Source organism: Orcinus orca, chromosome 1 (genome assembly GCF_937001465.1).
Source record: "Orcinus orca chromosome 1, mOrcOrc1.1, whole genome shotgun sequence".
NCBI lineage: Eukaryota > Metazoa > Chordata > Mammalia > Artiodactyla > Delphinidae > Orcinus > Orcinus orca.
Genome location: NC_064559.1, coordinates 157829541 through 157856816, shown reverse-complemented (window position 1 = coordinate 157856816; position 27276 = coordinate 157829541). Strand labels below are relative to the sequence as shown.

Sequence of the window (27276 nt, the reverse complement as noted above, 5' to 3'; positions counted from 1 at the left end):
AAAGAATGCATTTTTTTTTTTTTTAATGAGTATTACCTCGGAAGGTATAGCTCTTTCACAAAAGCAGTATGCCATTCTGAGCACTGCCCTCAATTGATTTTACTGATATTGTGATGGTCATTTCGACTAACATATGAATCAACATCTTAGACCGCAAACATTCACAAATAGATGATCTGCTTGCCACAGCTTATGTCCCCCAAACAAGTAACACATGAGTGTGTTTGCATATGTGTGTGTGTTTAAAGTCAAAGGGCACTTTTAATGTAAGATCTAAAAAAAAAGTAAGATCTACTCTTCCCTTTGGTGCCAGTCTTCATAGTAGGAAGAATACTTGTCTGAGACTCAGGATCTGGCCTCTAGCCTCCATTCTGCCATGACTACGAGAAGAAGCTCAAGTTCTACCTACTCCAGGAAGTCTTCCCTGACCACCCAGCTTCTGGGGGCATTTTCCTGCACTGAAACTATTACACTTAGATTCTGTACTATAAGATTTAATACACTTTCTCCCTAGTTGTTTCAACATTTGATATCTTATCTGTCTAGAAAGTTTACGTGCTCCCTGAGGGTAGAGGCCACGTCTTTTGAACTCTCTGAGATAAAGGACAGTGCTGGAAAGTAAATATTCTCCTCAACTAACACCTGATTAACCAAGACCAGTGACTGATCAGTGAGGTTAAATTCTATTCTGCTAAACATTTCTTGGCAGGGAATAGAGGGAGGCAGTAGGATGGAGGTTGGGCTCAGAGGATACTGAATGAAGAAGAAAGGGCATTCGATTCAACATCAAGACCTGGTATCAAGTCCCATCTTGCCAGTTAATAACCAAGGATCAGACAGAAGCTACTCGATCTCTTCAATCTCATATTCCTCAACTTTAAAACATCCACCTCATAGAGTCACTTTGATGATCAAACAAGACAATGCATGGAAAATGCTTTGTAAGCAGGAACCCACTTTGCAATGTTATTTTTTAATTCAATTTACAATTTGGTTTGGGTTTTTTAAAATGGATAACTTTCTTTCCTCAAACCAATGAGGGAGGGAAGAAGTGATAAAAATCACATTTTCCGAAATTACAGAGAAGTCTTACAGAAAAGTCAGATCTCCCTAATCTTTGCCTTTGTGTCACACCAAGCCACCCACTGCATCCATTGATTAGTCTGGTACATTCTTGTAGGGTTTTGTAGCTCACAAAAGCATTTTCACATGCATTGTCATACAAAAATCCTGTGATCCAGGCCATTCGGAGGTAAGTCATCCCGTTTAATAAGCAAAGTGAGACTCCAGGAGCCTTACAAAATTCCCCCACGTCACCGGAGGGGTCTTGAAGCCTTGCCTTCCTCCCAGTTCTGCCCTCTTCCCATGATACCACCTCGGCTCTGCGGTGCACACATCCTACCCAAGGCCTTTTCAATCACCAGCATGGTTACGTGTGCATCGTAGCCAGGGAGACTGGTTCCCTAGCATTTGTCTCCATAAAAATAATTAAGGGGCTTCCGTAGTGGTCCAGTGGTAAAGAATCCACCTTCCAACGCAGTGGACGCAGGTTCCATCCCTGGTCGGGGGAGCTGGGATCCCACATGCCGCGGGGCAACTAAGCCCGTGTGCCACAACTAGAGAGAAGCCCAAGCGCCGCAACGAAGAGCCCACACCACGGTGAAAGATCCCGCACGCCTCAACGAAGATTCTGCGTGCCGCAACTAAGACCCGACGCAGCTAAAAAAATAGATAAATAAAACAAAATAATTAAGACATTCAAGCTAAAATTCCATCCAATTTATAAGTCTTTGATATTGCATAATGAATGTACACATCGTGCTCCTGGCCTTTCTGTATTGGTAGCAGCATGGCAGCCTTGTTAAGAATTAGCTGGAGCTGATTCTAGCGCTCGTTCTGGTACTCGCCGGATCAGGGGGACATTGAGAAGCCTGTCTGGACATCGGTGAATTCGGGTTAATACCCAGCTCCCAGCGTTGCGGTGAGGACACACATAAAGCCCTTACTCCCCTGTGTGACTCAGGGAGGAAAGCCGCTGGGATTTCAGCTGCTCCCAGCTCTGTGAAGTAGGGTCAGGTTTATGTCTGAGCAACACGCGAAAGGCGCAGCATTTGAACCCGTAAATGCTGTCATGCTTTGACAGTGTTAATGAAACACTTCATCGTGCATCAGGCAGCATCACCTTGACAGGCAATCTCTGGCTGACGTAACCTGGGGGCCAATGTGAAAAGGACATTTCACCAAGGACAAACCAGGTTGCTTTGTTTTTCTTCCTTCTTTAAGAACTATTTCAATTAATTTTTTTCATGCATAGGCCCGACCCCTTAGCCTCCAGGTAGAACCCTGTAGTGCATGATGGGAATTTTGGCGTATATTGTGTGCACTCAGTGGGAACGTGGTTCTCCTTTACTGCCTTTCCCAGCCGTCTCCCCAATGGCAGAATTTTTCCGTGAGGCAATGAAGCAAAGGTGATTCATACCCCTGTAGTCATATTTTTTTTTACCTTTCTTCCTAATTCTGAACAGCTCCTTAAAAGGGATGGCTGGGGGGCTGGGGTCTATCACCCATGAGTTGGCCGGCATCCATGGCACGTGTGTTATAGGTGGAACCATGGTGTGAGGTGTGGGTAATGGTATCCTGGCTTCAGAGATGAAGAAATGGATGCGTGAAATGGTTCAATAATTATTCAAAGGCCACACGGCTAGGGAAGGGCAGAGCTAGGATGTGAACCTGGTTTATCTGACTCCAAAGCCCTTGCTCTTGTATATTACAGCTTTAGAGTTTTTCAAATGCCACTTTTTTAACAAGGGCCTTCTAGAAACAAACACTTTGAACATCAAGGCCAGCCTTTCACGGGGGAAGTTTGTGTACTCTGGCAGTCCAGTTGGGAAAGGGTGTGTTCTTTTGAAAGGCAAAAGAAAGCCTTTTGGGCCTTCTCGACTGCTCTCCAAAGAGGATGCTGGGTACTCTGCCCACATGTAGGGTCCTCCATTCCTGGGTCTTTAAAGGATCCCACTGAATAATCACGATAATTCTTGATAAATCCTAACACCCAGAGAGCAGGACTCTCCCCCATGAACAGGACCCTGGAGAGCTGGGACTGGGGGGCCTGGGGAAGCAATGACACGGCAGAGTCAGCAGGCCAGGGGAGAGCTGGGTGGGAGGAATATGAGGGGTAACTGGTAGGTGGTAAAACAGCACCAGCCAGTAGAAATATCACGTAAGCCACGACTACGAGCCACACGTGTAATTTTAAATTTGCCAGGGGCCACATTTTAAAAAGAAAGAACACCGAAATTAATTTCAACTGTTTACATTTTAGTATATTATACTTTAACGATATGTTTTATTTAACCCAGTAGATCTAAAATATTATCACTTTGACATGTAATCAATATACAAATATTAATGAGATATTTTACATGCATTTTTGTTTAAGTCTTTGAAACCCAGAGTATATTTTACACATCTCAGCTGTCCACATTCGAGTGCTCAAAACAAGCACGTGTGGCTAGTGACAGTTGTCTTGGAGCATGGGGGTCTTAACAGCAACACTGACATTGCAGTCTCCCTCACCTGCCAGGCCTCACTCTCCCCCACCCCTGCTTTATTTTTCTGCGTACCAGTTATCACTGGACAGACTATGCATTCCCTTTCTTTGTTTATAGTCTATCTCTCGGTATTCATTAGGATACAGTCTAGGCTGGTGTAATAAATGAATAGATAGATAGCTGAAGATACAGTGGCTTAGACAAGATAGAAACTGATTTCTCCTCAGTCCTGCGGAGGCTGCTGAGAGCTGGAAAGGTAGCTCTGTTCCCCATGCTCACCCTGAGACCCAGGCTCAGTCTGTATTACTCTCCTGCCAGCCCCAACATGTGTCATCTGTCTTGTTCTAGATGGCTTCTTCAGCATCTTCACGGCCACACTCCAGTCAGGAACACATTCTTTCTTTTTTTTTTTTTAATCTGAAGAAACAACAATCTTTATTTTTTTTTTTTTACTTTTTATTTTATATTGGAGTATAGCCAATTAACAATGTTGTGATAGTTTCAGGTGCACAGCAAAGCAACTCAGCCATACATATACATGTATCCACTCTCCCCCAGACTCCCCTCCCATCCAAACTGCCGCATAACATTGAGCAGAGTTCCCTGTGCTATACAGTAGGTCCTTGTTGGTTATTCTTTTTAAATATAGCAAGCACATTCTATCTTTTCTTTTATAAGGACAGAGCCCTCTCTTCTTCCTTTCTTCATCCCTTCCTTCCTCCTTTCCTCCCTTCCTTCCTTCCTTCCTTCTTTCCTTCTGCCTTCTCTCCCTCCCTCTCTGTCCCTTTCTTTCTCTCTGCAGGGCCTGACCCAGAGGTAGTACACTTCACTTCTGCTCACATCTCTTTAGCCGGAACATAGCCACATGCCACCTCTAGCTGAGGTCTCCTGCTAAGTGAGCCGGTGGCCAGCTGATATGGGCACAGCTCTATTACTAAAGGAGAGAGGAGCCATCACCCTCCCCTACTGGCATGTCAGCTCCATGAGGGCAGTGACTGGGGGAAGTTTTGTTCACGATTGTAGCCCCAGCAATGGTGTACGAAGGGCAGGGCAGTGGGAGCATCTCCCTGGTGGATAGGAGTGTTTCATAGGAGGTTGTGTGAATCGCAGACACAATATGGTAATCACAGCAGACTAACAGAGAGTTGGTTTCATGATTGTTTTAAAATTCTCCGCAGACCCTAAACCCTGTATTGGCCGCACCGAGTAGACTGCTCCCCTGCCCTGCCCTTGGTTCACCACTGAGCCCTGGCACCTAGAATAGTGGCGGGCATGCAGCGGACACTCAGTATCTGCAGAATGAATGAATAGAAGAAGTACTGCTGCCTCCATTCCTGCCATTTCCTCCTCACCAGGTCGTAGCCCTTATGACGTGTCGCCACAGTTTCTTTACACTGTGAGCTCCTCGAGCACCAGGACCTGCACCCACTGCCACACCGTGGCTGACGCTCAGCTGGTGCTGGTTGGTTGAAGGAACCGATAACGTTCATTGAAGGCTGCCCCCCTGGGCTGCCCTAGCCTGCACTCAGCCACTTGCACGTCCCTCCCTGATTTCAGAGAGCATGCTCCTAGTCACAAGTGCCCCTACCATCAACCAGCTTTTTTGGTAGCTACCTTCCCTCCCTCCTGTGACCAGTGGCATAGACCATCAACCAGTACACCATCCCCATACACACCATACACACCAATACACTGTCACCTTCCTCAGCATCTCTCCTCACATCTCTGCCTACAGGTTTACTTTAAGTCTACCAATCTGGAGGGAAGAGCTCATTCAAATAAAACACATTAGAAACATGGTTCTTAGGCTATTGCCATTTCTCTGCAAATATTCTAATAAGCACACAACTCAGTGACTGTAATTAAAGACCAAAGAGATATTCGATACTCCTCATGAGGGGCTCTGCACCTTGTGTACTATTGTGGATTTTCTTGATTTTATTTATTGTGGTTTCAGTGGATTTTGTTTTGCTGTGTTAGACTTAGGATATTATCATCCTTGGGATTTATAAAAGAACACTGTGCCTAGCATGACATGAAGCAGACTTAAAAACCAAATTTGCCACTTTACTATGTGATCTTGAACAAATTGTCTCTCAAAATCTCAATCTCTTCATCTAATAAGAATACTAATACCAACAGTAGAATGGACAGAGAAAATGCATAAAACATGTGAGCCTATGAAAAATATGTTTAACTTCACTATGGATAAAAATGAGGTATGATCTTAAAAAGCGATAATACCTCGTAGGTACCTTAGCAGGTATTTGTTAGCAGCAAGTGCAGAGAAATAGACACCATTCTGTACTGATGGTAGAAATATTGATTAGAATAATTTTCTTAGAAGATTATTTGGAAATATATGTAAAAAGCCTTAAAGAGCTGCATACCTTTGACTTAGAAAATAATTCCACTCATTGTTTGTAGCCTAGAGCAATATCATAGATGTGTGTGAAGATTCATACGCAAGGATATTCATCTCAACATTTTATAAATAACAGAAAGTTGGATACAACCTGAATGTTTCACTGCAACCACTAAAAACCATGTTTTAGAAGAATAATGATGGGGAAAATACATATTCCATTCAAAACAAGAAATTATGTCTAGTATAATTCCAAGTTGTAAAAAGAATTCCTTCGTGTGTTTATATGTATGCATGCATATATTTGTTAAGAGTGATTATCGGTAGGTCCTGGATGTATGGTGATTTTAATTTTCTTCTTCGTGCTTCTATTTTTCAAAATTTCCACAACAGCCATTGCTTTTTCAAGGGTAGATTAAGAATGCCCTTACATATCTTACAAGAATGTGATCAGACTCTAAACTTAAGTTATGTGTGTTGAAAGGTCATGTGAATTTATTTCATCATCATGAGATGTTGTATTAATCCCCTATTTTGCATTTCTTTCACACTTCTTTTTTGTCCTCCGTCCATCTCTCTGCCAAAGCCTTTACTTTCCTTCCCTTTCACTCTCTCCCTTCTCTCTAGGCTCTGCCTTACTCACTTTCCTGTCTCGTGGGCATTGCTCCACTGCCTCTAGGAGCAAGGGTCAAACACTTGCTGACCCTGATCTGAAGCTCAGTTGATCCAAACCGAGCAAGAAGTGAACACATTTCTTGCATTTCCTTTCAGAACTCTAGTAGCCCTGACACACATCCTGGACTAATTGAGACTGTATGAAACGGACGTCTCTCAGTTCAGAGTTGAGCTCTTGTCATCTAGGACTGAATTACCAACTTCTCAAACACTGCTGGGAAGGTTGGGGGCAGGGTTGCTCTTTTCTTCTCCATCCCAAATGTTGGATGCCCCTGCCTTCCAACACGACTCGAAAATAGCTTTGTCAAGCAAAGCATGAACACGAGGAGTTTCCTGACATTTTCATAACTACGAGCATATGATTGGCAGTTCATATTGAATAACGATGTAAGAAATCTGCCAAGAAATCTCCCAATACTATTTCCAGTACTGGTTCATAACCAGTTCCAGCTGCCTCACCACAGAGTGGGAGCACAGTAGACTACCAGGTTCCATGGTTCGCCCATTTGCAAAGTTTGTGTTGAGTTACTGGGAGTCATGCTAATGGGGGGAGTCACTCTCCCGGAAAGCATTTAAGATGAATAAAGCTGAGGGTTTAACGTACTAATGAAAAAATTTGTCAATATTTAAATCAACCGTGTGAACACTAAGTGTTTTTACATATGTTTGCCGCAGAGGTTTCAAGGCAGTCTTTGGCCTTCCAGACACGAATAAAGTAGATAGATGCACTGTTAGACTTTTGAACAATGACAAAGAAAAACAGGGAGTAATTGCTTCACTCGAAGCCTGCCAGGAAATTAATTGCCTAAGAGATGTATTTTATGCAGTGTCTAGAAAACTGCAGAGTCTACGGGAGTGGCTTGCCTTCACTAGGAGAAAACATATGTCACCTCTCACCAAAGATGTTTATGTCTTCTCACAAACCTGTCTTTTTTCAGCCTAAAGACATTCCAACTGGAAGTGACTACAAAGCCAGGAGTTGATAGGTTAGGGGTGTTTAGTAATGCTTAAAATAATACCCTCATGGCAGCAGATACGATTCTGTCCTGTGAGCCCTGTGGAACAGCAACCCGGATGCCTGGTACCTGGACGTCTTTTTGTTTCTGCTTAGAGAAATTGGTGGGGGTGGGTGGGGAATGGTGAGCCTGCCTTTGACTGCCAACTCTGAAACTCACGGATCTGGGCAGGGCTCTAGAGGAGCTATAGCTAAATGCACTTAAGAAATAGGGATGGAACCTGCCTTGGTCCCCCTTTGGGATTGTATTCCAAGGAGTGCTTGTGGGAGGCTGCTTGTTGAAGGCTGAAGGAAGTCTCTGCAATTCCGTAAACATTTCTTGGGCACCTTCTGCAAACCAGGTTAAATGGACTGGGCTCTGCTGGGAGTGAGATTGGGGACCTCACTCAGAGACTACAAAGAAAACTAAGAAAAGCTGCTGCACTTTAGGAACCTTCTGCCTGGTAGAGGAACAGATATCTCAATAAAGAATCCTAGACTAATGAAGTAAGTGCAGGAGGGTGGAGAGAGCAAACCTACTCATGGACTAATCTGGGGGTTTCAGGAAAGCATCTTAATAGAGCTAAGACTGAACTAGAACTGGAAGGATAAAGGACGGTGAGCCAGGTGGAGAAAGGTAAGAATGGATTTCTTGGAAGGAAATAGCCAAGGCATAAATGTCAGTAATAGTGTGGTGTGTTCAGAAACTACCAGCCGTTCTTTATTACTAGGGCCTGGAGTTCGAGAAGGGCAATGGTAGGAGATGGGGCTGAAGAGATGTATGGGGCTGGACATTCAGGGGCCTTGTGACCTCTGTTAATGTGATAGGACTGTCACCAGGAGACTTTATGCAGTGGAGAGTAACTGCAGTTGTAAGAAAGAGATGATCTGATCTAGCTATCAGATAGCTCATTCTGCAGCAGTGTGAAATATCAATTTACAGCATCAAGAATGGAGGTCAAGAGACCAGTTAGGAGGATACTGCAATCGTCTTGGTGGGACAGGATGAGAGCTAAGACTAGAACAACCATAAAAGGTTAGAATTGGAAAGAACATATCAGATAGTTCAACTTCTATATTATACAAATGGAATAACTGAGGAAAAAAGAGGGTAAGTGACCTCTCCAAGTTACATAGAAATAAGCTTGTTGGCAGCCAAATCAGCACCAAGGACCCTGGTCCTCTGATTTCCAGCCCAGTGACTTTTCCACTCAGCAGTGCCAAGACCAGTCCCAGCATCCTGCTTGTTAGGTAATGCCCTAGAGAAATTTGAAACTTACTTGGCCAGCATTTTTCCTATCAATTTCTGGGAAGTGGGAACAGTCCTTGCTGAAGAGAGATAACCTGTGTCAAGCCAGAGCACCTGGGAGGGATCTTTTCTGTTCATCTTCCTCCTCTCTGGCTTTAGACATCTCCTTAATATTTGCCTCCTTCCTCTCCTCCTCCAGAAAACCGAATACTGCTGATGAAATTCTCTCGCTTCTGCTAAGTCTAGGAAGTATACACACAATTGAGCACTTTTTCTCGAGCTTGTTTTCTCAGTGTTACTCTAACTACTATATCACTGCTAAGCACTGGGACAATTTGGAGGACACGTGGTTCAATAAAATCAAGACTGACTATTTCCATCTAAACTCCTTCCTTGTCTATGTACATATAACCATTTTACAGAGCAGCATCATTTTACATAACCCTAACCCCACATAGCAGCGTCATAAGTGCAAATACTCTTCGGTGTTTCTTTTTCATTAAATCATGTGTGTACATATTTTCATATATTTATATTAGCTTTATAATATTTCTTATAAGCAGCAGGAAATTTGGAGTGAGGCCCAAGGCTTTGGGCAAGAGACTTAGTCTCTGAACCTCAGTTTCTTCAACTAGAAAATGCAGGTAATTCTACTAACTTGACGGTTCCTGGCACATAGTCAGTGTACAGAAAGCATCCATCCTCCCTTCCTGCCTTTTTGGGGGTTGTTTCTGGGGCAATATACTATTTTCATAAACATCTGGGTATGGTTACAAATCATACCCATAGCTAAAAGTCAAAGGTCATGCTTCTTTTTTTAATCTACCTCAATGCTGAGAATCTTGTTGAGGAAAGAGTACAATCTTGATAACTTGTGAAGGTAAGTGGAAGAAATGAGGAAGAGAAGAGGAAACCACTTGAACTTGAAAATTAAATTAACGAAAGTTTGTGGCCTTCTCATCTTATAAACATTGAAGGAACCAGTATTTCTTGTGCACCTGACGATGGCAGCGTGGCTTATGGAACGCGCCAGCCACAGCGATGACACAGATGTCCATTTTAGATGGCCCTTTGGCAGCTTCACGAAGGGTGGGTTTGGAAGAAAAGAAGACTGGAGGCTGGTCTCCCAGTTAGGGGAGTCATCAGCTGAGGGGGGTGATGGGCTGAGCCTGGAGGGAGGAGAGGGGTCAAATTCAAGCAGTGCTTTGGAAGCCAATTTAGTTTTCAAGTTAAACTGTTGCTCCCCTTAAAGGTCGCCCCTTCTCCTCTCCTTCCCATCTTCATTTCTTCCATTCAGTGGAACTAAGTGCATGGGGAGCTTGAGTGTCTGGGCTGAGCAAGGGGAGAAATTGTAAATTTCAGGCTGTGAGATGAACTCAGTTTCCCTCTTTGCTGCCACCACACAGAAGTTAAAGTAAAAAGTGGGAGAGATTTAATTCACTCATTAAACATGTATGTATGTATGTACTAAGTGTCAACAGCTTGATACTCACTAGGCACTGTTCTAGGCAATGGGGACACAGCTGTGACCAAACTAAAGTTCCTGTCCCCATGAAGTTTGTATATAAACAATAAACAATTAAATGTATCAATACAGAGTATATATCTGATGATACTAAATGGAATAGGTAATAATCAGTTAGATAAGGGCAAGGGAACAGTGGTAGGCATGAGGTCAAAGAGGTGGTGGGAGCAGCAGAAGACTATGTAGGGACATTGTAAGGACTCCAGTGTTTCCTTAACACAAGAAGGGAAGGCTTTGGAGGAGTTTGAGCAGGGGAGGGACATAAACAAGGATTCTTCCAGCTGCTGCGCTGAGAATAGACTGGGAAAGGTGGCCAAGAGTGGGAGTGGCAAGACCAGTTGTGAGGCTACTGGAAAAAAAATCATGCAGAGATAATGGCGGCCTGAACCAGAGGGTAGCAGTAAAGGTAGGTTTGGGATCGGTTTTGAAGGAGGAGGTGGAAGCATGGGTTGCTGGTTTGCATATGGTTGTGAGAGAAAGTGTAAAATCAAGGAGAACACAAAGTTTTCGTTGTGAGCAGATGAAGGAATCGGTATTTACTGGGATGGTGGAAGAGTTCCAGAGTGGTCTTGGAGGGAAATAAAGATTTCAGTTTTAGACATGTTGAGTTTGAATTCCTTTTACATACCCAAGTGGAGATAGGAAGGCTGAAGTTCAGAGAGTTGTCTCAGCTGGAGATAAGAGTGTGGGAGTCTTCAGTACAGAAATGGTCATTTAAAGCTTAGGAGGCAGGAAGATCAGGTAGGGAGAGAGAGTACAAGGAAGAGGTCTGAGGACTGAGACTTAGGGCTCTCAGTGACTAAAATTTTCAACTAGCACGGGAGACTAAGAAAGCACAGCCAAAGATGTAAAAGGAAAACCAAGAGAGAAACCCTGTCCTGGAAGCTGAGTGAAAAAAGGTATTTCAGGAGCTGTGTCAGATGCTGCTGCTAGGTCAATAATGATAAAGACTGGACGTTCACTGTTGGATTTAGTAATGGAGACCACTGACCTTGACATGAGCTCTTTCAATGGAATGGCAAGGCAAAGACCTGATTAGGGTGGGTCCAAGAGCCAATGAGGGAACTGGAGAAAGCAGGTACAGACATCCTTGAGAGGAGTATTCCTATAAAAGAGAGTACAGAAACGTGGAGGTAGCTGAATGGGGACACAGTCTGAAGAGAATTTACAGTGGGAGGTATTATAGTACATTGATGTATTGATGGGAATGATCCAGTAGAGATGGGGGGAAATGGCAATATAGAAGAGAAAAGGGACAATTACCAGAGCAATATCCATGGATAGGTGAGAGGGGGTGGGTTCCATGCGCTCAATGGTTGTTGGGCCTTAAAGTGGAGCACAGAGCGTCTACCCACAGTAATGGGAAAGGAGGCAGAGTCTATGGAGCAGACCAAGGAGGGGTGGTTTAATCAAACTTCTCTTCTTAAAGGCTAACGCCTAAGTCTTGCACTTTCTGATTCATAAGCCATACCTACTTCTGTCCCCAACATGTTCAGAGTTCACACACATGCATGACTTTATGTATGACTTATCTTTGGTCCAATGAGAAGGAACTACAAGATGCAAATTATAAAAAAAGGGAGTGAGAGAAAGAGCTTCCAGCTAGAAATCTAAGCGAATGTCAGCACTACAAGGGTGGGGATTTTTGTGTGCTTTCTTCTCTCCAGTGCCTACAATAGTACCTGGTAAATTGGTACACCTATTTCTAGAATAAATAGAGCAAAAAAGGAACTTATACTTCATAAACAGCTACCATGATTGAATAGTTTGTATACACGATCTTATTTAACACACCAGTTTTGCAGATGAGGAGATTACACACCTAGCCCCAGGCCACGCACAGCTGGAACGCAGCTGTCAGGACTGCACCCAGTTCTGTGGGTCTCCAAAGCCCAGGTCTTGCCCGGACACTGCACTTTGACCATCCAACTACTTGGTGAACTTGGTCAAGTCATATAGCCACTCACTCTTGGTTCTTTCAGCCTTAGAAGGGGTTGGACCAGAGGTCGGAAAAGTCCCGTTCCAAAGGAATGACTCCATTAGACAATAAACAGACCCAGGGGACAGCCACGAGGCTTGGTGCCTGCCCTGAGTTCACAGTCCCCCTCCACACACACCAGTTCTGCCAGCGGGCCCCTTACCATTTTCTGCCGGCTCTGACATAGACTCAGCTCTCTCCATGAAACAGCTGGATGTTCTGTACTCTGTGTCTTGCATGTATTGCCCTTGGGCCAGGTTGTAGACAAGTTGAACCTGCCATCTTGGGCCCTAATCCCCAGCCTTAGCTCTCCAGCCATTTGCCAGACTGTCACTAATCACATCACTTTCTGGTGTCCCCTTGTCTTCACTATAAAATCCCTTCCCATTTTTTCCTACTCTTATAATTTTGAGGTAGCAGATTGAAATAACACTACGTTAAAAAGACTTTAAAGGAACATGAAAGTAGGATTTGAGTCCACAGAGAAGTCCCCTTGGGCCTGTCCCGCCCCACTCCCCCCACTACTCCATGAACCCTCACTCTGTCTTCGACTCCACTTATCTTGGTAGCATCCCATTGAATCCACGATCTGTGGAATTATTCCTTTTTGAAGCTGTCACCTCCTCCAGAAGCCTTCCCAGCCTCGGTTGGATGTGCTTTCTTTTATTCTCAGCACAAGGTTTCAGCAAACTTGGTTGAAAAGAAAGAGGAATGGGAAGAAGAGAGGAGGAGGGAAAGGGTAACAGAGGTGATGTTTATCACACTCACGTTTCTCCCCCATAGAATGTAAAGTCCTAGCGAACGGGGATCATATCGTTGGTATCCCAACGCCGAGAACATAAGGCCTCCCCTTTCTCTGCTCTGCACTTTCCCATTCTAGTTAAAGCAGCCCCACAAATCCACCCTCATTCCTCATTTCTCCTTAAAGAGTCCACCGGATTTCACAGCTCTGTCCCAGAGACCCCCTTGTCTAACAGATACCGCTTGTCCAGTTACAATATTCCCATTTGGTGCCTTGCAAATCAAACCTTATTTTACTGGGAATTTCTGCCTCTTTACATTTTTTTTTGAATGTGGACATCTTTTTGATGTTTGACATGGGCACCTCTGTGTTGCCTTATTTGGGGCTGGGGGTTGGGAGAGGCATCGTACTCATCACTGCTCTTTATGGAGGCTAGTCGTCTTTCCTAACTGCCCTCAGCAGAAGGAATGGGAAACAAAGCTGAGATGAAACAGAAGAGCAAAATGGGGAGTTGGGTTTCACCCCATTTCTGAGTAGTAAGATGAAATCAAAACCCTCCTAAGAAGTCCCTAAGTTCCCTTTACCACTCTTTCCACAAACCCCCTTTTTTCAATCCACGGCCATAGGCATAAAAGGAAAGTGAAAACAATATCAAAGCAATCCTAGTAACACTTCTGGTAAAAAATCTGACCAGATTGGTATGTGTGCATGTCATATTATTCTAAACTTCCATTATTCTCAATGGACAAATTGAGGGGGTAATTGGAATGCCTGATATTTGAAGAACTGCCAAAGAACATCCAAAGGGTTTCTAATGAGAACTCGGGGCCCCAAACGTGGGGGCTCCAAGACCCATCTGTACATTCCCAGTGACAGCCTAAGCTTAGGAGCAGAGTAGGCCCTTCATAGGAGGAAAAGTCAAAACACCCCAGGGCTTCTCAGAAGGTACAAGGCTACTCCACCACGGAAACCTCAGTAAATAGGAGGGAGCAAAAGTCACTCATCCTTTTTATTAGTGACCTTCCATATTCTTACAAATACTGTCGTGTACAGTCCTATCATTCCAAATGCATGTCTGAATAGGAATAAAATCTATCACCCACGTAATTTCCCCTTAAGTTACATTTGTGAGATACAAGCCTGCGTAATTCTCCTTTTCCAAAGTGAAATAAAACCCTTGTGTTCCTAAACATCGCTATGAAGCAAAGCCAATACCTTCTCATTTCTAAGTTAGACACAAGTAACTATTACGTGCTGCTCTGGAAACTATGACAGAACGTTATTCATCTGTTTGTTTTAATGGTTCACAGCCAAGGGGAAAAAAAAACTTTAAAATTTTAATTTAATTTTTCAAAGCAAAAAAGTGGTGTGAGAGAGCGGACTCTTTTGCTGAGGAAATAAAAGTTAACAATTGTCAGGGTCCAGGTGTGGGAAACAGCACGTGGTACTTGACACAGTTGCCTCACAATTGCTCGTGCTCACAAAGGCATTCCAGGAAGAGAAGGGCTATTAGGATGGGCTGATTTCTCAGCCTTGTAGATTGAAGTCTTCTCTGGGAGTCATCACCTCTCTGGGTTGATGTACCTTGATTGGGTCACTTTGAAAGCTGCTCTTAAAGGTCAAGTGTGTTTACACGTTACCCTCTTTGATGCTCACTTTCAGGTTGGTCTTTAAAAACAGAGTTTGGACGATAACGTTGGGATCCCGCATTTGACCTGTAATCTCTCCACCGCAGGCAGCCTGAGGCAAAGTATACTTTCGGTGCCCCCGACAGCTCTCCTTCCAAGATGCCCACCTTCTCTCTTTCACTCCAGCCAGCTCTTTCCATGTCTCCACCTATGTTTATCCTGATACCTCTTCTCCAAGGCCCTTTTCTTCCAAGCTGGTATGACTTAAACTATTTTCCCTCCTCCTGGTTGGCAATTAACCAAGGATGCTTCAAGGCTCAAAGCTGTTTCAGGAAAAGGAAGGAGGTGGCTTTGAAGAAGTGGTGACTTTTTTAGACCACACCAGATTATATTCTGTTCTTAAAATTTCTGTGTCTCTGAGTGTTTATCCCTATTGGGTAATTCTGCATCCTTTATGCAAATTCTCAATTTTATCAGGTATCCCCCTTTTTAATGAAAAGACAGAGCTGATTTTCACCTTTAAGAGATCTGACTGCACCTCCCAAGGGAGAACCTGCCTATGAGGTGGGGAGCTTTGCACCCAGCCCCAAGCTTACTAGTGCCAGCCCTGGGAAGCACCGTGGGTGTGGATCTGACATGGCTGTGCTCTAACCAGATCAGGGTAATATGTGGCCTGATTTGCAAATTTAAAAAGGGATACCTTCCGTCATTTATGTCCATGATGGTCTTTGGGGAAGCAAATGTAACTTACCAGTTATATTTGCATTGGTAAAGTGAAATTACCTCCCACATGAGAGGAAATAACCCGAACTTTGCTAAATTGCTAACTGGAGCACACCTAGGGATACTACAGCTCTTTGAACTGCATGATGGATTTCCTTCAAACCAAGATTCAGGGCTCTGGGGACAGGCATCTTGATGGGATTCCATCTCCATGGCTCAAAATGGGGCTTGTAAGAGGCACCGAGTGGGGTAAATTCAGAAGTGTTGGAAGATGCCACTCAAGGCGGTCAGTCCCCCATGAGGCTGTCAGGTTGTGGGCTTGCGGAGCACTGTCTCTGGCATTCCAGCTGAAGAACCATGAGAATCAGAACAAAAAAACCTGCTGGGACTGTGTAAAATGCCAGCACTTTTGGCCAGTGAGTGTGCTTGGAAACACACCCCAAGATCCCTCCCCAGCTCTGAAGCTTGAAATTCCCACTTACTGCTCCTCTCTGTTGCTCCCTCTACCTTGTCCCTTGTGTATAAATGAGATTTTTCATACAAATTGAGGTGACATTCACATAACTTAAAATTAACTATTTAAAAGCGAGCGATCCCATAGCAGTTAATACATTTACAGTGCTGTGCAACCACCATCTCTCTCTATTTGCGAAACATTTTTATCACAACGAAATAAAACTCTATACCCATGGAGTAGTTATTCCCTATTCCTTCCTTCCTACAGCTCCTGGTTACCACCAGTCTGCTTCCTGTCTTCATGGATTTACTCATTCATGTCAATGGAATCGTATACTATGTGGCCTTTCTCATCTGGTTCATTTCATTTACCATAAAGGTTTGGAGATTCTTCCACAGTGTAGCGTGTTTCAGTACTTCGTCCCTTTTTCGTGGTGAATAATACTCCACCGTCTGGATCTACCACATTTTGTCTATCCATTCAACTGTTGGTGAGCCTTTGGGGTTGTTTCTACTATTGTGAATAGTGCTGCTATGAACATTTGTGTACAAGTATTTGTTTGAGTCTCTTGAGATCCTTTTGTTTGAGATTTTATAGTTAGCAAAGTCCCTTTATGTCCATTCTCTTCCTAGTAAGGAGGAGCATGCGTTTTGACTAGTCGTATTACCCCAAAGGGGAACATGTGAGGGCCTCACTCTTCAGTAAGAATCACTTGGGCTTGACTAAGCCTATCAGGCCCCAGTGTAAAATCTGGTGCAGAAGAAAGTGGTTTCCAGTTTGGAGGGTCCTCCTGGTATGGAGAGGGTCCATGTCTGAGAGCTAGCCTAGGTCACCTCCATGTCTGTTATGTCTATTACAGTTCTGTTGGTCAGTCTGTGCACAGTGGGGTGGGGGTAGAAACAGCTCTCAGCAGCAACCTCTCCCTCGTTCAGCTCTTATTTACTGAGCTGTGCACTGTGCCAGGCCCTGCATTTACGAAGCCAAATCAGACATCGTCCTTGCCTTAGAGTAGTGGTGAAGTGGGCACTACATAACATGAAGTCAGAAATGTGTAGGAGTGGTGTGATAAAGGTGCTGGATGGGGTGGGGGGGGGGGGGAATGGAGTGGGTGGTGACTAACTTTCCTGGGGGAGTTGGAGCACTGGGTTCTTAAAGACATAAAGGCAACCACAAGGTGAGAAAGAGGATGGAGGGAGCGCTGGGTCCCAGGAAGAGAACAGTCAAAGCCAGGAGAGCAGCAAAGTGCATTCCTTGTTTGGAGACTACCAAGGTCAATAGCATGGCTAGTCTCATTAAGTTCACAGGCTCATCAGGCCAGGAACCAGGCTGGAAAAATGGGCAGGAACTAGGGAAAGGCCTTGTGTACTACAGTCAAGAAACTGTGGTGAGTCAGGAACTAGGATGAATTTTAGGCAGGAAATGACCTGATCAAGTCTGTGTTTTGAAAAGATCCCTTTGTAACAAGTGACTGATGAACCAGTCTCCCATACCCTCCCTCCTGGTCTGCCTTCTCTGTCATCTCACTGGCCGTAGGCTGGCCCTGGACTGAAGTGCAAGGCCAGGAAGATTGCCTTCCTCTTCACACACGGACCTCTCATCAATTGCCCCACCCTCCTTGTATACAACTTTCAACAAAGATGAAAGTACCAACAGCAGTTAATAAAAAATCCATCTATACTGAGCTCTTCCTGACAAGTATGTCCTCTCTCCTGGAAGTATTTGAATTTCGAAGTAGGCCAAGCTCAAACAAATGAGTGAACTGTTCATGACGGGAATTCAGCCACGCAGGGATAGGCCCAGATAGATTCTGATAAAGTTGTTTGGAAGATTAAATGAGGTCATTCGAGGGCCTTCCCGATACCCTCATGCCATAGCCCCTCCTGCTCATCTGTATACAGTAAGGTTGCCACCCCCACCCCCTGCCATCCTGTAACACTTTCTTTCTTTTTCTTTTTTTACTTTTTCTTTTGAAATATTTATATTTAAGAAAAGTGGCACAAGTAGTCCAGAGTTTCCCTATGCTCTTATCCCGTTACCCCTAATGTTAATGTCTTGCATCAACATCGTACTGTTATCAAGAGTAATAAATTAATATTGGTACAACGCTACTAACTAATCGACAGACTTCATTCCGTTTTCACCAGTTTTTCTACGAATATTAAGGGTTTCTTTGGAAATCCTGTGTCTAAGACAACCGTTGAGTTTGCTCTCTTGTCTGCCTTAAATTGAGGCACGCTTCAGAAACCCTGCTCTCCCTGGAAACACTAAAGGGAGCGCCAGCAGGCCTCTGGTGATCCAAACTTGGCACATCTCCATTTTGGCATCCATTTGGGATATTCTGCGTCCTTTTACTCCCCATACCCCAGCTACCCACCCATCCTTTCTCCTCCTTTCCTGCTCCCCACTCTCAAAAAACTACATCGTGGGCTTCCCAGACCCCACACTACACAATGCGTTGTTTTCATTTTCGGAGAGCTCTCGAGAGCCTTGTTCCAGACCCGAGAGGTTTGTCAAGGAATGTGTAGCTATTGACTCCCACTGTCACTGTCAAACTCCCGTGGGCAGTGTTTCCCAATTCTCGATCTGTGGTGCTTCCTGAGTAGATACTCCTACTGCTGCCACATTGGTCATCATTGCTGTCAGCTCGCGTGACCATCCCTCATAAGCTCCTTGCTCTGGGGAAGGGGGAGACCCCAGAGGTGGAGGGCAAACTGTGTTTGCTTTTCCCTATCACATGACAGAGACTTCGGAAGGTTGAAGGGCTGGTAACACAGTCACTAAATTACCTTTATGAAAAGCAGAAGTGCCCATCACAAAGCTCCCGGGCATCCTGACATCACGATGAGATAGCTGGCACATGTCTGTGCCAGCTGCTGTGATAAATGGCCAGGATTCCGTGTGCCCTCTCCTAGTGCGCTTTTCTTCTCCCTAGAACGCAGCCTCGGGCACGCTCGCAGCAAGTGCCCTTGCACTCTTTCTGCCTTGCTGCTTCATGTTTTCAATTTGCTGAGCATGGAGGGCATCAGCGATGAAAGAAGAGAAAAGCATAAAGCTGATTAATGTTGGAGGAGCGTTTGTTCCCCTCCAGCCACAGCCAGCAGGGAAAATGGAAAGGATGAAAGGTGATTGCGACTTGATGTTTAAAAGAAAATCTTTTTGCTACCCAGCAGATACCAAAACATCTTCACAGTAGAAGGCCCCTGTAAGCAATGCAAAAATGTCTATAGCCAGCCATTTGAAAGGAAGCTGTATACCATGGTTACAAGTGACAGTCTGGGGCAAATCTCGTTCTTCTGCTTGCTGTGTCACATTAGACAAGTTCTTTGCTCTTTCTGACCCTATAGTTTTCTCATCTGTAAAATGAGAATAATTACACCTTCACCTTCTGTATAAGACTGTTGTCAGGATTAAATGACTTAATATTGATTTTATACATAAATGAAATTGAACAGTGCCTGGCACAGAGTAAAGGCTCATTACAAAGCCTCTTATTATTAGGCTGATTTAATTTAAAGTAGTATTGAAAAGTAGGACATCATTACAGATCCAACAGCCTGGTATTCAAGCTTCAGTTTGAATTTTGAGTTTAAATGCTAGCTCCACAACTTACTGGCTTTGTGAATCTGAGCCAGTTACTTAACTTCTCTGAACTTGAGTTTCTCCCTCTGATAAATAAGGATAATAACACTGCACAAGGGGCTACTTTGACGAAAGCACTTAGCATAGTACTCAGCACAAAGAGTGGCAGACACTTCATACATGTTTATTTTTCTAGTGCTGTGGTTCTCCACCACATTCAAATCACCTGAGACCTTTTTAGAACGCAGGAATACCTAAGCTGCATCCCCAGAGACTGACTTAATAGGTCCGAGGTGGGGTTTGGGCACTGGTATTTTCGAAAGCTTCCTAAGGAGATTGTATAAGCAAACAGGACTGAGAACTACTCCCTAGCAGGTGACATTACATACTGTTTTTTTTTTAATTTTGTTTGTTTTGTTTTTTATATCTGTCCCCAAGAGACTAGCCAGAATATCAAGAATTCTGGGCACAGTCAAAAATTTAATACACCTGCAGCTCTAAGCCCTTGATAAGAGATATGCCGCCAAGGAATTGCATTCCGTTTTATTCCGAGAAACTGTATTCAAAGGGTCTTCTTAGAATCTTGAACTGGAAAGGTGGTAAGAAGTTTAGCCTGAGCCTCACACATAAAATATGGAAACTCCCAGTAGGTCAGGGATTTATATCTGGGGGTAATTCCAGGGTTTTGTCCTCCCAAGAGATATAAATTGAGGCCTTGAGGGTTTAATGTGGGGGAGGAAGAAGTGTTCTCATAATGACACCTTAAAAATCCAGAGCTCTGCTAATGCCTAGGGATAGAAAAGCATCGTCTGTAATAGTGGGGATGGGAGTTGGGGGGTGCATTCTGGTCTCCGGACTTCAGTCTCCAAGATCCCAAGGCTGGGTCATCGAGAAACTTCTTTCTCCCCATAGGTTTATGATTAGCTACCCAATAAAAGTGGGGCTAATTTTACAACCCAAGTAAAATTTAAGCCAAAAAGGCTTCAACATTAGGATTTATGAAAGTAAACATTTAGAGTGCTTGCAGGATTTTGCAACATTAAAATTTCAGTGTCTTTATGTCAGGTATATGATATATTCATTTGTACGTGTGCTTAAAGATTATGATTTTAAGAGCTTTGCACTGCGAACTATTTGGAGGACTACACTGAAGATACTGCTCCCATCTCCACCTTCAGAATGACTGTTTTAGTGAATAGGGAGTAGAAAGCAACTGAAAACCAGTGTCTTTGAAGGATCAGCTCTATCAGATTTTTTCACCTGGTTTCCTATTCTAGTGGGCTTTCTAGACTCCCTCACTGAACCCTCAGGTGTGGAAGTCCAGGGTCACAGCACTGACCACAGTCGCTTTTACAAAGTAGAGGCTTAGTAAATAATTCTCCTTTAAATAAATGTCTTCTTCGGTTACTGTAAGTGCTTTAATAATAATTGTATGTTACCTCAGTGTAGCGCTTTTTAAAAGCTTTTACACAACTTGATAGGATCCTCATGACTGTGACTTACAGGGTCGGAGAGGTCAATTATTAGCTTCATCTTATAGATAAGAAAACCATAGCTCAGAGGACTTGGGAGGTTGCCTAAGGATATGCAAATGTTAAATGTAGAAGGAGAATTTTGTTCTCCTGATTTTTGCTCTAAAGTACTTTAACTTAGAAGCTAAAGAGGAAAAATGATGGTTTGTTCAGATGATGTGTTGATTCCAGCCAGGTTAACGGGGGAGGAGCATCCAGACTAGAAGTCCGCCCGTAAACCTGGCAGATAGCCTTCTGCTTGGCTGTGGTCTGCCTTTCAGAAGCAGATTGATATTCTGTACTCTGGTGTCTTGAGATTATCATAGGCCCTTGTGGGAGGTTTTGGCCTCTGTCCTTTCAAGCTGAACCTGCCATCTTGGGTCCTAATCTCCAGCCTTAGATCTCCAGCCATTTGCCAGACTGTCACTAATCACATCACTTTCTGGTATCCCCTTGTCTTCAGAATAAAATCTCTGCCCTCTCTTTTATTATTGTCATTTGAGGCAGCAAAAATTTTTTAAAGATTATTTTTTTTAAGTTTTAGGGGATTATGAAAGCAAGCATCCATTGGCATTTGCTCTGGATTTCCTGGGATTTAGTGACTCATTTGAAATTGTCCGGTCCATGGTTTGCCATGGACCTCTCTCTGCAGGGTGGAGAGAATAGGTCTCGAGCAGGAGCCACGTAACTGGACTGCCCTCTGGTTTCTTTCCAGCTGCCCCCAGCTTCTCACCCCGTGGAGTCTCCTAACTGACATATCAGTCCGAGTGTACCTTGGTGATAACGCGCCCACGCCTTTGTAGCAAATGAAGAGGAAATAATCTGTGCTTAAAAAACGAAAAACTGTAGAACATGTGCCCAGATTTCCAACTCATTCCCTCTTTACTCTTACAACTACATCATCTTCCAGCCCACCACCAGCTGCGAAAATAAAAGTGTTTTCTCCCATATTTAAGGATGATTTTGTGCTTCAGGATGATTTTTCTGGGGGTGAAGGAAACTTGACCGACGTGACCAACAGATGTTTTAAACGATGGAGGGAACTGAGGAAAAAGTCGGATTCCTTAGCCCACTCTTTAGGATACTGCGCCCGACTGCGCCCCCTAGTGACTGTCTGGGGCATCGCGCAGTCAGAGCCAACTGCAAGTGTGTACTGCACCCTCTAAATGTCTGTGCTCTGTTTTTAGAGATGAGTACGAAGAAGATGGATTCTGTCAGCCGTACAGAGGGATTGCGTGTGCAAGATTTATTGGCAACCGCACTGTCTATATGGAGTCTCTGCATATGCAAGGGGAAATAGAAAATCAGATCACAGGTAGGTAGCAATGAAATTATATTTATACTTTGCATAACAATTTTTCTCACCAGAAGTTTTACAGAGCTCTTCTCTTGACAAAGGATTAGGCTAAGCATAGGGGTTAGGAGCAGGGTCATAAAAAAGCAGGAGATGCAATCTCTGCTCTGGAATTTACATTAGAATAATTTATTGAGTTTGCCCTTAGAGGAAAAGGAGGCTTTGAGAAGTCTCACATTCATTCAAACACTCAATAAATATTATTGGGTGCCTTTGGCATACCAGGACCTGGGCTGGGCACTGGGGATGTGATGCTGTGGGGAATAAGCCAGGTACGTTTCTGCCCTCACAGAGCTTACTGTTTGGAAGCAACGTTGTGTCGACTGAAAGCAGATGAATTTAGAGTCCATAATTCTGGATGCTAATCCCAATATTGCCATTACTGTGACTTTGGGGAAAGTCTCTTACTCTCCATGGAAATCTCTTTCTTTCCCTGTGAAGTGAGCGAGGAGGCAGGATGATCATAGGTCTCTTCCTGCTCTAGCTTTCTCTATTTTACCCTTCACTTTCCTGAATTGAAAGTATCTGTTTCATGGAAATCTAATAGTGAGGCACTACCTAGCACACGTGAGGTACGTAGTGTCGGCCACCTTGCACGATTTCGTACACCTAGTCCTGGTGGTTGCGGCCACCTGTGCCTCTCCCATTAGTGTAGTTATTATGCCTCTGTGCCCCGTACCCTGGCAACACATTAAAATGGCCTTTCTGAAATTCTAATAAGGTTGCCAGCTTTAGCACTGAAAAATACAAGACACCCAGTTATATTTGATAATTTTTTAGTATATGTCCCAAATGTTTATCTGAAGTTCACGTGTAACTGGGTCCTTTGTAGTTTATCTGGCAACTCTAGGATCTAAGAGAGGCAAGAACAAACCCAAGGCAGGCACACAGAACAGCCAACAGTCCAGAAACTATGTCCCGTGAGGACTTTGAAGGAGCTGAGAGAGGGCCAGGGGAGCTATTTAACCCGAAGAAGCAGCTGTAGGAAGATGTATTTGCCCATTGCGAAAGCCCTCAGGCTTTCAAGCGGAAAGACTCTGTGAAATTCCAGAGCGGAAGCAGGACTGTTGGGGAGGGGCTATTGAAGAAACCTTTCAACCTAGTGAAAGAACATTTGAACATACTTTTTACTAAGTATTCACAAAAATAAATGGGAGTTCGGATATAAATATTTGGTCACCCAATTATATTAATCCTCTCTTGGACATTTTCAATGGATATCAGCTTACTGGAAAGTATTAACATTTTTTTTTAATCCATTTAACTTTTTTAACACAGCATTTCCCAAACTTGTTTGCTTATGGAACCCCAACTTCTCAAACACTTTTAACATTCTACAGAATTAATGTTCTGAGGAACATACTTTGGGAAACTGTACTAACAACCTCTTAGGCTGCCTTGTGAGTATAAGCTCCTTGTCAGTAGAGTTATGCAAAGGCTAGTGCCCTTTTTGTACAGGGATAAGAGGTTAGGCTAAGTGACCACTAATATTCTATAATACACACTGAAACAACTGAGTTGTGCTCTTCGAGAACTTCCAGATGAGTTGCCTCATTTTCAGAAGATGGAATAGAAAGTATTCAAGCCACAAAGAAATTAAACAAGTTACCCAGAGTCATCCAGCAACTCAGAGGCAAGACACAGAACTAAATCCTGTGATGGGGCTCAGTCACTGCATAAAGCAAGTTCTGCCCTGCAGCTGTCACATGTTTTAGAAGCCTCACAAAACTAATAAAAAGTACCGGATGAAACGCAAAGTTCTGTTGCTTTGTAGTAAAAATGAAAAATATATTGTACTTTAACCTAATTAATTCTTTTTATTAGGAAACGGTACATATGTAACTTAATCCTGTTTTTTTAACTTTGTAGTCAAAATTATTTTTTTCAAGCCAGTGAAAGTAAGCTGCTTAGACATCTGAAATGAATCTCCTTCTCTTGGCCTTGTCTGTTTGAGCACAGCAGATTCTTTCCAATGTGTGTTTACATCTGATATCTGTTGACTAGATAACCGGGAGAGATAAACCCTGCCCCTGGGAGTTAATAATTGTGTTTGTTTTCCAGCTGCCTTCACCATGATCGGCACCTCCAGTCACTTGTCTGATAAGTGTTCTCAGTTCGCCATTCCTTCCCTGTGCCACTACGCCTTCCCATACTGTGACGAAACCTCATCTGTCCCAAAGCCCCGGGACTTGTGTCGCGATGAATGTGAAATCCTGGAAAATGTCCTGTGTCAGACAGAATACATTTTTGCGAGATCAAATCCCATGATTCTGATGAGGCTGAAACTGCCGAACTGTGAAGATCTCCCCCAGCCAGAGAGCCCCGAAGCTGCAAATTGTATCCGGATTGGAATTCCCATGGCGGATCCTATAAATAAAAGTAAGTGGTAGCCCCTGACCTTCTGTGCTGCCTCGGGGGCCGGCAGCCGCCTGAAAACTGGATCTTGATCCCTAGTGATGGTTCGTGTTGATAGATTACCTTCCAATGGGCCAAATACCGTGTGGGGCTGAGCATTCAGCGGTGGATGAGAGGCAGTGCCTATCTTCAAGAAGTTGCATGACGATGATAATTTTAAAATATGGTTTCTGGTTCCTTAATAACTTAAAAATAGAATTGCCATACGTCCCAGCAATGCCACTCCTGGCTATATACCCGAAAGAATTGAAAACAGGTGTTCAAACAAAAACTTGTACAGAAAGGTTCATGGCAGCTCTATTCACCCCAGCTAAAAGGTGGAAACAGCCCAAATGTCCATCAGTAGGTGAGTAGATAGATACATTGTGGTATATCCACATAATGAAATAGTATTCATCCATGAAAAGGAGTAAAATCCTGTTACATGGTACAACATGGCATGAATCTTGAAGATACTGTCATAGAAAGAAGCCAGACACCATTGTATGAGTCCATTTATATGAAATATCCATAGCAGACAACTCCATAGAGATAGAAAGCAGATTAATGGTGGCCAGGGGCCGGGGGAAGGGGAGAGTGGGCAGTGACTGCTTAAGGAGCATAGAGTTTCTTTGGGGGATAATGTAAGTGTTCTAGGATGAGATAGAGGTGAAGGTTGCACAATATTTTGAATGTTCTAAATGCACTAATGGTAAATTGTATGATATGTGTATTGTACCACAATTTAAAAAATATGTATGTGGAGGCTTACCTCCATCCTCCTTCGTCTCACCTCCATGAAACAAAAGACTTTTCCTGTGCATTTCCCATGTGCACTGGCATGGCAATGGCCCTAACCCCTGTCAGAAACCCATAGTGCCCTGCCGCTAACTAACATTTTCTGAGAACTAGATTCTTTATTACAGGACTTATGTGCAGAAATGGAAGAAACAGTCCCTGCACCATTCACTAGGAAATGACTCCAGTGCCTCCAGGTCCCACCCCAGTTCTGATTCTTTTCTGTGTTCAATATCAAAAATACTTGTGGAGGACTGGTTCTCTTCCTGAAGCATAAGCTGTAAATCCTCCCAGGAATGTCACTGCAAGGTCCGCTCTGTGTCCCATCAGGGAAGCCTCGGCTGTGAGGGTAATCGCACGTCCTCCCTCCAGAAACTGCTGGCCGGGAGCTCCTGCGCCTCCTCTGCTTCTCTCTCACAGTTTGGGCTCTTCTTCTGTGTTTTTCAGATCACAAGTGCTATAACAGCACAGGTGTGGACTACCGGGGAACTGTCAGTGTGACCAAATCAGGGCGCCAGTGCCAGCCGTGGAATTCCCAGTACCCACACACACACACCTTCACCGCCCTCCGCTTCCCAGAGCTGAACGGAGGGCACTCCTACTGCCGCAACCCAGGGAATCAGAAGGAAGCTCCCTGGTGCTTCACCTTGGATGAAAACTATAAGTCTGACCTGTGCGACATCCCAGCATGTGGTAAATACCGTCATTGCCTTTAAAGGATTCAGTCACTTTAAAAGATCCGCACTCCATGCCCCTTCCCTTAGGAGAATCGTGTAAGGGGGCAAAGGAGACTGATAGTGTTTGTTTGATCTCAAACTGTTTCTAGGATAGATAAACTTGCTGCTTTGACATAAAACACGTTTTAGGGTACCAAAGCACACTCTCAAGGAGGAAACTGCTTTTATCCCTGCAGCCATTGTGTTAGTGAGTATAACAGGCACCGTCTCCCCAGAAGTACAGCTTCTCACCATCATTCATGTAGTGAAATGTGTTACCCACGATGGTCTGTGTCCAGGTGTACCTTTTTTAGCACAACAGGTGTATTGGAAGCAGAAAGAGAATTGTTTTCCCTGTGTCCTTGAGAACACCCACAAGGGAGGATGAATCTATAGCCATTACTCAGTGATCCAAGGCAACCTGTGGATAAACTGTGTCCTTCATCTCTTCCTTTTATACTGCAGAAGTATAGAAAGAAAATGAAGTTTCTGAATCAGTTTGTTCCTTTTTCTAGAAAATGTTTGGAAGGTAGGAGAAAGAGAGTGGAAATGCTGCTGATACCTGGAGTCTCAGACTTTTTTGGAACTGATTCAACTTCCTTATCCTAGTTCTACTGATAATGTCACCTGGGTTTCCCAGGCGTAGTGGGAGAGTCAGGATGTCACAGGAAAGCCACACCAAGTAAAATGGAGCTAATAATGATATACATCCAGGGTTTATTGAGAGAATAAATGAGTTGATACCTGGAAAACTCTACAATGTCTGGAAGATAATAAATGTTTAATAAATATTTTCTAATGTAATTATTATATAGTCAATATATAAAGAGGAATTTATTATAATTAGTATGTAGTCTTCACATATAGAGGAATGCTTGCTCTCAGTTTAGCAAATATTGTTTGAGCCCACTATGGAGTCAGGAGTGTGAAAAAGGAAGAAAATACGATTCATGTTACAATCGCAATGCAGTGTGTGATATAGAAGTTAGCACAAATGCTGTGGAGTAAAGAAGAGGAAGCTAAAACATACTACAGAG

General features: G+C 43.7%; 1 protein-coding gene across 1 annotated transcript in view; it reads left to right on the top strand.

The window, feature by feature from the left end:
• Window positions 1–26948, top strand: part of LOC101274376 (inactive tyrosine-protein kinase transmembrane receptor ROR1) — a 92334-nt gene extending 65386 nt beyond the window's left edge. Inside the window, exons 3-5 of the mRNA XM_004281614.4 lie at window positions 22165–22292; window positions 24393–24710; window positions 25971–26948. Coding sequence (XP_004281662.2) covers window positions 22165–22292; window positions 24393–24710; window positions 25971–26239 — 715 coding nt within the window. The 3' untranslated portion in view covers window positions 26240–26948. The remainder of the gene's footprint in view (window positions 1–22164; window positions 22293–24392; window positions 24711–25970) is intronic.
• Window positions 26949–27276: the final 328 nt, after the last annotated feature.